The sequence below is a fragment of the Benincasa hispida genome, chromosome 1 (genome assembly GCF_009727055.1).
Source record: "Benincasa hispida cultivar B227 chromosome 1, ASM972705v1, whole genome shotgun sequence".
In the NCBI taxonomy this organism is placed as follows: domain Eukaryota; kingdom Viridiplantae; phylum Streptophyta; class Magnoliopsida; order Cucurbitales; family Cucurbitaceae; genus Benincasa; species Benincasa hispida.
The window spans coordinates 23,795,788-23,808,391 of NC_052349.1; the positions used below are offsets into that span (position 1 = coordinate 23,795,788).

General features: G+C 38.4%; 1 protein-coding gene across 13 annotated transcripts in view; it reads right to left on the reverse strand.

Annotated features, from left to right (window-relative positions):
- The window catches only part of LOC120090216, a 59,796-nt gene that overhangs the window by 15,455 nt on the left and 31,737 nt on the right, over nt 1–12,604 (reverse strand). For 12 of the 13 annotated variants that reach the window (XR_005485472.1, XR_005485474.1, XR_005485455.1 and 9 more), the window contains exons 6-9: nt 5,012–5,671; nt 4,056–4,811; nt 2,366–2,650; nt 2,101–2,256 (exon numbers count right to left, since the gene is read on the reverse strand). Coding sequence is in view for 5 of the 13 variants with exons in the window: in XM_039047804.1 (XP_038903732.1) it covers nt 2,101–2,256; nt 2,366–2,650; nt 4,056–4,811; nt 5,012–5,671 (1,857 nt within the window). In the remaining 8 variants the exon portion in view is untranslated. The remainder of the gene's footprint in view (nt 1–2,100; nt 2,257–2,365; nt 2,651–4,055; nt 4,812–5,011; nt 5,672–12,604) is intronic. The other variant, XM_039047809.1, reaches the window with a different exon arrangement.

Genomic DNA, 12,604 nt, shown 5'->3' on the forward strand with positions numbered 1-12,604 from the left:
GAAAAGGTATTTTCTTATATTTTGAAGAGGTAAGGACCGCTCTTCCCTACGACTGAAAATAAGATCAAAGAAGAATTCCGGTGGTTTTTTACAATACCATGTGATATTCCAAAGGGTAAGCAATTCACCTTTGAGCATCTTTAGTGTGCCCCACTTTTTGTGGACTTAAATAGCCGATTTTTGATACACAAGAAACAAATTTTTAATTGACAGATGAAAAGATGAAAAATGTTCCAAGGATATGAGCTCTGAAAAAAGAGCGAAAAAAGACGACATCAAAAGAAATAAAGAACCAAATAATACAAGGAAATAAAAATAAAATTAAGAACACAGCACCAAAACAGCCAAAACAGGCCTTAAAGCTATCTGTTGCCCTTTCAACTAGAGACAATCTTGCTACAATCAAGAATTTTCTAACACTGACCTTCTAATGCAACTGCAAAAAGCTTCGCTACCAATGCCCACAACGAAGCACTAATCTAATAAGGAATCAAAGATCACTCACAAAACACTCGATCTCCCTGAAAACTTTATTGTTCCTCTCATCCTAAAGGCCCCACAAAACAGCACACACAATGGCTAGTAATAAAGATGTCCCTTTCCATGGGGGAGGGGGGCTGGAGAACTCATTTGTAATTCTTACAGCTCTAGATAGGGAATTACTACAGATTGCAACTATTTTAATTCTTATTGTTTTGCTACTTGTTTATTTAGTTTTTAAGCTCATGTTAGTAATGACTTTCCTCTATATTAATTGGCTATAACCCTTGCAAAATAATCATATTCCCAAAAGTCTAGCCTATATATAAAGGAATAAGACTTCTCTGCTTGTGCACACAACTATTGTGAGATTAATAAACTAATTAACTTGGTTTCTGTTAGGCCACCAGTCTTATATCAATACCAGAGGAGAGGTAAAAAGGTAAATGTAGTGGAGACTACGTGGGATGTTACTGAATGAAAGAATAATGCTGCGGAAGGGACCATTGTATGGTCTTGGGGTTGGATGGAGGGGTTTGATGAAGTTACAGGGAGATAGAGGTTTGTTTTACCATTTTCCATGTTTCGAGTAATTTAGGAAGCTGAGTCTTAGAGAGAGAATTCAGCCCTCACGAATAGGCTGAGGAGTCTGTATTGCCTTGTGTAAAAATCCTTTTCATACTATCAATAGACGTAAGGAAGATACACTACATTTTCCTTTTCAGAAAAAATGGGTGGCCTAGTGATAAGTAAAAGATGTGAAGTTCAAGGAATGGATTCTAAATCCTGGCCAACAATCTAGAATATTTAAAAACTTTCTTTCTAGCATGGTAGTCCACTAGGCTTCCATGGCAATCCTGATGTGTCCAGGATTGTTGGCCTACTAAGAAAGCCCCCTGGATGGAAGAAAGGGTACTATATAACCTTTCTTCTCCACTCTAACCAAATCTTAAGAAAGATGGTGTAAAGACTATCGATCAAAACAACTGAGGTTTAGATTTCTTTAGTTTCTGCACGCCAATCACTTTGCATTAGATGCACATAAACGCTTCTTTCAGGGCAGTACGAAATAGGAATGATGCATCTCTCAGAAAATTCACTGAACCTCAAAAAAGATCTACTTTGATGGCATCCCAATGTCCTAGATAAAATGTCATAGGGAATCCGTTTGAATCTGGGAATGTCCCCATCAAAGTTGAAAACGACATTCTTCAGCCGAAATAGAATACAAATAAAAACAATTATTAAAAAGTCTAGGGTCGACTTCTTGATATTGACAGATTGGTGTGCTTTGTCCCAGCCTAGGTCTTTCTGTAACTACTTCTATTAATAATAATAAATTTATCATGTCCGGGTGCACCTCCTGATCCTTAGGATCTCTTGCTCTTTGTATAATTCTCTTGTACTTTGAACATTAGTGTCATTTCATTTTACTAATGAAGAGGCTCGTTTCCATTTCAAAAAAATATATATAATAAATTTGACTCTTATAGCCCCCACCCAAAAAAAGACTAAAGGAAAAAAAATTTCTCTAGCTACAATGAAGAAAATGAAAATTTCAAGTGCAATACGCACCACATGCATATGTACATTCTGTATAATATAAGAATCACTTATTACCTGCTCTAATGTCAGATTCAGATCCTTTGCTATTTTCTCACACTCTCTGTATGAAAGCTTTTCTTTTAGGTCCCTCTTTGCCACAAGCTCCAGAAGTGCAGCACGTTGTTCAGCTGTCATAACTCGAGTCGAAGCCCATGAACGGAAAAGAAATGTCTGTTGGGAAATGTTGAAATAAAGGTAATTCATCAGAGCCTAAAATTACTTTATTTGCATACTATAGATAACTATTGGTACGCATGCTGCTAAAAGTTTAAACAAATACCTCACGAACAGCAGACCCAGGAAATGCAAGCAGAGCAGATCTGGGATCAGCAGTGGCATAACAGTACTCCAAAGTTTGCCAATATTCATTGACAGCTTGCTTACTTGACAGGATAAAGTCATGTCTAATTCTTGGGCGAAGATCTAGACCCCTAGTTATCAAAGATCTAGTCGAATCATTTGAAACCGGTTCTTCGATGTAAGGTTTGAGCTCCAGTGCATGTTTTAAGGTGGCATGCCCATGATCATTTACATTGCCTGGACTTGCCGCTACAAACCTAACTAACTGAAATAAAGAATAAACTTCTAAGAGTACTGATTATCATGCTTGATATGTCAATACAAATTAAATCTTGTATTGTCAGCACAAGTCTCATTATCTAAAACCAACCAGAGTAATATTCTTAGAATTCAAGGACACTGATCCAGTTCAAGTAAGGTCGTCAACCAGAGTAATATTCTACTAATTAAGATGCTATGGAAGATTGAAAATCAATTATTAATTTTAGGGACAGACTACAAGGGAAGAAATAGTAAACAATTCAAGAGATATGGTCAAATTATTTATTAATTAACTTTATAGACAAACTACAGGAAAAATAAATAAACAAACCCAAAACGCAAAGGACATCCTGCATGTATTATTTTCAGGAGCTAAAAGCTTTGAAGAATTGAAGATCAATCAAATTTTTATTTTGGACTATAGTTTTCATTCAACCAGCACAGCGGAGATCAGAATCATATATGCTATTTGCGCCATCCATTTCTGGATAAGGTAAGTAAGGTTACTGGCAAGCTGAATTTCTAGATGGACCATGTAGACTGGTTTTCTATCATTCTATGATAGGTTGGCCTAATACACTGGTTTGAGCTTCCTTTTTCTTTTTCTTTCTTCTTTTTTTTTTTTTTTTTTGTTGAAAAGTAAACGAGTCTCTTCATTGAAATAATGAAACGAGACTAATGCTTGAAATACAAGAGACACATACATAGAAATTAAATAGCCTTTGGATCAGAAGGTGCACCCGGACATCTCAACTTGGTTGACACCCCCTTGGCACCCTCAGCATATCCTACACAGGTTTGAGCTATCAATCCAATAAATTTTGTAACAGAATATTTTCTATTTTTTAATTCTTATGGTTCCTATTGAGCAAGTATAGGAAGTCTGATTTTGTGCTAGAAAATTAGTATTTCCTAATTTTGTGTTAGTCAATTACAATAAACAATTTTGTGTTAGAAAATTAGGATTGGACAGATCTATCTTGGCTATACCCGTCTACTAGATTCTTTGTGGAGCTCCCAATCAAAATATCTTGCTGATTACTCTATTCAAGATATTTGACTTAATTGGAGTACTTTCGTTTTTCCTATGTAATCATGTATTCACTAATTATATCAAGTCAATCTCTTTTATATTGAGATGTGTTGAGGATGCTAAGGATGTGTCAACCTAGTTTAGATATCTAGGTGCATCTGCTTATCATTAGATTCTATGTCTCGATGTATCTTTTGCTCATTTTCTTCTTGTATTTTGAGCATTAATCTCTTTTCATTACATCAATGAATGGATATGTTTCTGTTTTAAAAAAAAGTCAATTACAATAGACTTGAACTTTTAATACATGCACAAATTCATGAATAACTTGTTGAACTCGTGAACTCAAATATTAGGAAGTCAGCATGAAATTTACCTTCAATCGTCGTAAAATATCGATAATCAGTGAGAGCCTTCCAGTAGCGTTAGCATCCATCAGCTGCTTGTACTCCTCAAGAGCAAGGTCAGCAAGGGACAAACCCCTCTTACATTTTTCCAACATATCATCAAATTTTTTAGTCGAACCAACAACTTGTAGGAAAAGCTCAATTGGGATTGACCTAATTGCATCTTCCAATAAAAACGGTTGGTAGCTAGAGTGAGGATTATTCTGATCCTGGACAAACATATCAGATGAGGAAGTGCCATCAGAACCATCTGAACAGTTCAGATAATCCCACAAATAGCTATGCAGCAGCTTCGCACGGATCATTTTTGCCAATACAAATCCATTTGCACGCATGGCTTCTGATCGTATGGATGCAATGTCAGAATCCATATAGTGCTGAATCCTTTGGATGCCTTCTAATACAGGAACCAATCCTCTCTTTTTCACCTTTTTTGAGTTATAACCACGACTTTGGGCTTCAAACAACCTCATTTTATCATGAATTTCACCTAGAAGTTGAGGGGATAAAGTCTCAATAGAAGGATGCAGAATCACCTGGGTGATACGAGTACGGCCACAATTTGTGACAACAGGGACATTGATGTCTATGCATTTACAGTGCCCTTCACTTTGCAATTTGTTTATACTTCGGAAAATAGTTCTTCTATCTGTTGTTGTGCTTTTGTCTGTCTCTTGATCAATAATCCACCTATGAAGCTCGCCCTTCAAAATAAACTTCTCATCCTACAGGGGAAAAATATAGGAATATTATTTTAGACAGAGAGCTTAAGCACAGTAAGCCCGTTTGGTATAAGACATGGAAAAGTTGTCTTAGAAAGAGTTGAACTTGGGAAAGAAGTAAGATTGCAAATTAATTAATTTCTCTGTTTACATTGTTAGAACAGTGAGCAATGCAAATTTAACAAGTAAATTGTTGAGAAAACCTGTAGCCGTTCAAGTATTTTTTGCTCCCTCCAAGCACTACCCACAGTAAGAGGTAAACATGGATACTTCTGATATGGTGCAGAAATGGATGGCCTTAACATAGCAGATGGAGATGTTGTAGATCCAGAGATCGTTTCATTGACTGTGTTCACAGAACTGAGTTCTACCTCAGGAATGGAGCATGTTGGCTGAAAAACTGACTCTCGTGCCAAACGGTTACCTGTGAGGTCACCCTCACCATTGCCATGCAACTTATGACTAACTTCTGTATTCATTTTTCCATCCTCTGTTTTTCTGTGACTAGCACTGTCAACGTTCAAAAGTGTATTTTCAGACTTCGTGCAGCCATATGGAAAAGTTGTTTGAACTAACCTCTTGAAATCAGATGCATTGTGGTCTTGAATCACCATCTGAGGGGAACACTTAGAATCATCTACATTGACAACATGGTTATTACAATTTTCAATTTCATTATTCACATCTGTTGGTTTATGAAAATATTGATTATTATATTCCGGCTTGAAATTCCCACGTGTCCAAACTCGATAAAGATTGCATTTATTGTGAGTTTCAGATTGAAGATGCATTCCAAATCTAGTTAGCATATTGACAAGCCGGCCATAGTTTCTTTTGTGATCAATTCCAAGCCTCTTACAAACCTGCAAGCCACAGAAAATAATGGGATTAATGGCTGAGAGGCAACAAAGTTGTTTATTTCACAAGGACTGAATCAGAAAACTACCACCCGGGAGTGGAACCCAAGGGAAGACTTTGAACAAATTATTTAACAGGTGAATCCAATGATAGAAAGCAAAATAATAATCGCAATTTGGAGTTGTGGCTTGGTTTTGATAAATTGCAAAGATCCTAAGTTTCTGCCTACAAAAATCATGCCTATATATGAGATGATGTATCTCTAAAGCCTCAACCTTATGTAGAAGAATTTGATGCTCATTTATGAAAAAATGAAGTCCTGAAGTGGAGAGTAAAGGAAGAAACAACCATAATCCCTTTCCCATCTCAGCCAGAAGACAAAATAATAATGGCAGAACAAAAAAGAGGGAGGAGAGAAGAGTAAGCAGAGAAGCCACCTTTCAAAAGAAAGATGGTGAAGTCTTTGGATAAATAGAATACGTGCATCAGGCCTATGTCTGCATTGCGCAGCTGTTGGAAAACAATCGAGGGAAATCGCTCAGTGCATTAGTGGGTGAGGATGGGAGTTAGAAGCAGATCTTTGTAGAGGAGAAAAGGACCAAGTAGTTTCTCTATGAGGATGCTCCCGTGGAAGTTGGAACATCAAGGGGCTAGGAGACCCCCCAAAAAGCACTCTTATCAAAAGCTTTCTAAAGAAAATTAATCCAGATTTGGTTTTGTTGCAGGAAACCAAGCTGAGTAGCATGGAGGAAAGACGGGTTAAGTCCATTAGGAGTGCTAAGTGTATTGGTCGGGTGGCTTTAGATGCAATGGGTCGGCAGGAGGTTCTATCATTATGTGGAAAGGTTATGTGATGTCAGTGGAGGATTCAATCTTAGGCATGTTCTCAATTTTCATCCTCTTACAACAGCTGCTTCCAAGGATGGATCACAAAGGTGTCTTGCAGGGACTTTAACAGGGAAAAATGAGGCAAAATCACTAGAATTTGAGAGTTTATAATGCTTTCATAATCTATTCAAATTTAGTGGATATTCATCTCAAAAATGGGATCTTCACTTGGTCTAGGATTTCCCACAATAGGTTTCTGCTTGATCAGAGTTGGGTTGAGGCTTTTAAATAGGGTTCTCTTCAAATTTGTTGAGGCCTACGTCAAACCATTTCCTATTGCCGCTTTCGTTGGAATTTGGATAACCCAAAATGAGGCCCTTTACCCTTTTGGTTCAAAAACTTTCGGCTAAGTCAATAGACAGAGAGTTGTTAGAGGTTGATCTTTAGGGTCCTAAAGGAGCATCGTATGTGAGCCTAAAAATATAAAATTAAATGGCTAAACAGGGGAGATGAGATTCAAAGTTCTTCTTCTTCCTTATATGGGCTACAACAACAAAAATAAAATGTGGACACATGATTACAGTCCTTGAGAACGAAAGTGGCTGACTCATTTCCATGGAAAATGAAATTGAAGAGATCCTTAATTTCTCTTCTAAAGGTTTATGTAGATCCCGATAGGCTGGAGGTGGAGATTTCAAATTGGTCCCCACTGCAAGATGCTTGGAGCAGAGGTTTGGAAATCCCTTTTGAGGAGGAAGAAATTCATAACATGATCCATAGACTGGATAATCTAAAATACCCCGAACTAATGGTTTGACAAACAAATTTTTTAAGACATCAAGACAACATCTTGAAATCCGACCATGTATAAGTGTTCCAATATTTTTCCAAAAAATGGGATCATCAGTAATCAAACCAATGAGATGTATATTAGCTTGGTTCCAAAGAATTGAGCACCAACACAATAGGGTGTTTCGTCCCATAAGCCTACTGACTTCCCAAGAATGTCTAGACCATTTGGGGACTTTGTGACTGTTGGTGGAAAGATCGAAAAAAGTTGCCTCTCACGTGCTTGAAACTCCATATCCACTTAGCCAAAAGAGAATCTTGATATCCACAGGATACTTGAGGATGTTCCAACGAAGGAGGTGTGAAGTGGTGCTATTTCTGCTCCGTCCACAGAAACATTGTAAAGCATCTTTCAATATCATCTTCCAACCTAACATTTTTATTGCTAATATTTTGAAGTCGAGGGTGGGCTCAGGCCCCCTTGGGCCTATACAAAATCTGCCTCTGCCTCCAGTTTTGGGTTTTCAAAACAAATTGTGGATATAGGATCCTTTTTTGAAACAAAACAGGTGGCTTGGAAATTCAGTTTTAGCTTTTGATTCTCCTGATTTATTCAGTCACTATGAAGCCAAATATAATTATTATTACATGCTGGAAGGGAAATGAGAGAGATTGGGACTTGGGCTTTAGAAGAGGGCTCTTCGATTGGGAGATTGCCAACTGGACCAAATAGGTGAGAATGATATCCAATTGGGGGCTAGGGTGGATAAAGTGGAGTGGTCCATCAGTAATTCAAGAGTTTTTTCTTCAAAGGCTATTGTTCTCAAGCTAATTGAGGCAGTCCCCTCCCTCAAGATTCCCCTTTTTGGTGCGATTTGGAGAATTTTGGAAGGAGAACTATCCTAAGAAAATTTAAGTCTTTCTCTGGACCATGGATCGCACTATAGATCTAAACATCCCCACTGTAACCAAGAATGTGGTACGTAGTATTGTACCAATACTCTGCCCAATGTAACCACGAATACACTGATTTGGCCGTTCACTACAGAAGCACCTTAGGTAAGTCTCAACACGTTTATTCACAACCTCAGTCTACCCATCCGTTTGTGGATGATATGCCGAGTGTCACAATCGCTCTTTCGGAAGCTTTTCTTAGCGATTGTGCGGCACTTGTCCCCGCTCACGAACAAGTCAGCCAACCCGAATACAGACGGTCGATGGCACACCGAGTGCCTCTCGCAACCTCCACTCCGTTTTAGGGAAAACAGTTTTAGAAAACGGGTTTGGACAAAAAGGTTTTCACAAGCATTTTTGAGTATATGAGTAGAGAAAGAAAGATTGTAGTAGACTAGAAAGCAATGAGTAACAACAACGGCTTTATAGAGTACTCCTCTGGGTATGGGAAAGTGATGATTAGTCTTATCCCCATATAATGCATTTTGAACAAAAAGCCAACTGACACCCTTGCATATACAAAAGGGCGAATGGTCACTTACAACAAAAAATACAAGGAAAGCAAGCTAACTAAACTAATACAATACATGACATGAAAACATGATAAAAGGGGTTCGATCGGGCATGCGGCCATGGACAACAGGCCTTGGACAAGCATGACCGTGACACCGAGCTTCCATGCACTTGTGTCCCAGCTGCTTGGAACAACTCATGCCCGAAATGACTTATCCCACAAGAAACAATTGATTTAGGGTACCTATGTAATCGTACAATCTCCTTGATAAAAGCCTTTGCCACTATCTTCGCAGTAAATGGATGTTTTACTCCGATGAAGTAATCATATTTGTTCAATATGTCCACCACCACAAAAGTCACATCAAAACCACTGGCTTTAGCCAAACCTTCAACAAAATCCATAGACATATTCCCAAATTGCATTAGAAATTCTCAAAGGCAACAAAAAACAAGTTGGAGACACAGCAAAGACTTATTCTTCTGGCAAACGGTACACTCCTCAACATACTTCTTTGTATCACTCTTCATCCCTTCTCAATACAATTCACCCACCAAACACTTGTACGTATGCAAAAGCCTGAATGGCCTCCAAATACAGAATCGTGGTAAGTATGCATGATTGTAGGCAACAAAGAAATCTTGGAAATCACTAACCTTCCCTTATACTTGAGTATACCTTGCTGCAAAGAAAATCGAGACACACTACTATCATCCTCCTTCAACTGTTTGATAATCTCAACAAGCTTTGGATCATTCTCAACTTCATCTCGAATCATCTGAACATCCAAGAAAGTTGGAGTTGAGATGTGCGCCAAGTGAACCACATATGGCATGCATGATAAAGCACCCGCTGCCTTGTTTTAAGGGCCATACCAATAGCATACGTCAAAATCATACCCAACAGCTTGGATAACCACTTCTGATGTTGAGGTTGTATTACTCTTTGTTCAAGCAAATATTTCAAAGCTTGTTGATCTGTGATTACGTTAAATTTATATCCCAACAAATAGGATCTCGTTGTACTGCCAACACCTGCCATTAGTTCCCTCTAATAAACTGGCTTCACATGGTTCCGAGCAGACAAGGTGTGACTAAAATAGGCAATAGGCCACTTTTGTTGAGACAACACTGTTGCCGAACCAAAACCCAAGCATCTGTCTCGATTTCAAATGGTCTAGTAGAGTAAGCATTGGCAAGATCACCATAGCATTCTTAAGCTTTTCAAACGCTTATTGAGCCTCCCTTAACCATTCACAAGCTCCCCGTTTGAGCAATTGACTCAATGGCACTACCAAACTGCCATAGTTCTAGACAGAGCTCCGATAATACCCAGTCAATCCAAGAAACCCATGCACTTCTCAAATTGAAGTAGGGATTAGCCATTCAATCATAGCCCCGAATCTTCTCAAGATCAACTTCCACACCTTTACACAAGATCGAATGTCCTAAGTATTCCACTCTTTCTTGAGAAAATTGACATTTTTTTCTATTCGCATACAACCCATTTTCACGTAACACCAATTGAACTATTGACAAATGTTGTAAATGCTCTTCAAAATTTGTGCTATACACCAATATATCATCGAAGAACACAAGTACAAATTTACAGAGATAAGGCTTAAATACCTTAGTCATCAAAGCTTGGAACGTAGATGGGGCATTGGTCAACCTAAATGGCATGACAAGGAACTCGTAATGTCCTTCATGCGTGCAAAATGTAGTTTTATCTACATCCCTTAGACCCAGTATGATATGATAATAACCTGATTTCAAATCAATCTTCAAAACAGAGTCACATCATAGAGTTCATCGAATAACTCCTCAATCATGGGTATAGGAAACTTGTTAGGGATAGTAACATTATTGAGAGCTCTATAATCGACACAAAATCACTACCCTCCAGCCTTCGTATTAACTAAGAGAACAAGGCTTGAGTGTGGACTAGAGTTGGTTGAATAACCCCCGAAGCTAGCATCCCATTCACCAATTTCTCCATTTCACTCTTCTGATTGTAAGCATAGTGATATGGCCTCACATTAACCAGTCCTGCTCCTTTAAGATGAACATGGTGGTCTATTCCCCTACACAAAGGTAACTCCTTAGGCCATTGAAAAACATCACCAAACTTTTCCAACACCTCGATTATAGCATCAGTAGGATTCACAGTGTCATCTATCCCATAAAAAGACTCCAATGTTTCGGTCCTTCTAGAGTCCAACACTCCACCAAATACCCATGGTCATCACTCTCCCACATCTTCATCATCTTCCTTAGACTCACTCTTACTTTAGTCAAACTGGGATTGCCTTTCAACAAAATAGTTTGGGTACCCTGTGTAATTTTCATTGTCAACAAATGCCAATCAACCTAAGTCACTCCCAATGTATGTAGCAATTGAATTCCCAACACTACAGCAACTCCTACTAACTCCAATGGAAGAAAACCTCCCATCTTCACATCTACCAAAGCACAAACTCCCTTACCTTTGACAGCAGCTCCAGTACTCATGATTACTCTATAGTTAGTTGTCTCTGTTATAGGCAATTACAATGTCTCCACTAATAATTGAGCAATAAAATTGTGTTGTGCCATAATCAACCAACACCACGACATTTTCCCCTAGAATTAATCCACAAATCTTGATCGTTCCCAGATTCATGAGACCAACCACTAAATTCAACGATAATTATACCACTTTCTCAACCCTCCTGTTGTAATTCAACGTGCTCCAATACCTCCTCACCCTTTTCGAATGCTTCAAACTCGGACTTTACAACGATGTCCTGCTAAATACCTTTCATCACTACGGAAACAAAGGCCTTTCTCTTTGCGCGCCTGAAATTCAACATCAGAAAGCCTCTTCATCGATTATTCCCTTTTCACTCTCGTTGCCGCTACCCCTCTGAATGTGGTCGTCCTTGTTGGAACAGTTTCATTCACCTTGGTAGCATCTTTTTCCCCCATCGACACCATGTTCTTAGTATTCAGAATTGTCAAAAATTGGGCTTCACTCATAGTAGTATTCTCCAAGTCCGATTCAGCCCGAACTAACTCATGATATTCCACTCGTTAGGCTACTTTCATCATATTAGCAAGGTTCCTGCTTCAACCCAAGGTAACAGCCATTCATAAAAGTATTCTAAAGAACATCATCAGTAAGTTGTGGTAATGGTGCTAACAACTTATTAAACAAGTTAATATATTCTTCTACAGTAGCTTCTAGCTTAATGGCTAAAAATTGACCGTAAATGGTACCTTGTTTTGAAGAACGAAAGCATTGCAAAAGGCACATCTTCAACATTTTCCAATCTCCAAACAGCTCACGTTCCTCCTTCGCGCGATACCAGCCGAACATGATAGCTTCAAAACTAATCACAACAACAGTCAATTTCTCAACCTCCGTCAACTTGTTGGATTTGAAAATAACGTTCAGTGCGAAACATCTAAGAATCTAGATCGTTTCCATTAGAAACCGGCATTGCAACCTTTTTAAATTTACTTCGTTCTCCTCCTCCAACTCTAATTCTCATTGGCAAAATTTCACTCAACAAAGTCGGAGTTTTGCCAAATTCATCAACAGACTTTGCAAGTCCACTTGATTCCTCATAAACCATGGAAACCGTAGAACGATTGGGATTAATGGCAATTTCCGACGCCAATGTCGCCAAAACTTTCCTTGTTTCATCAGACATCTTATGTTGTTTTTCTGCTTGAATGCTCAAGCCATTCTACACTCTCAACAAAGTAGCTAAGGTTACTTCAATTACCTATAGTTTTTGAATATCTACAGTGATTCCAACAATCACTTTGATCAGTAGCGTCCAACTTCTCCTCAAATCTCTTCTACGCCA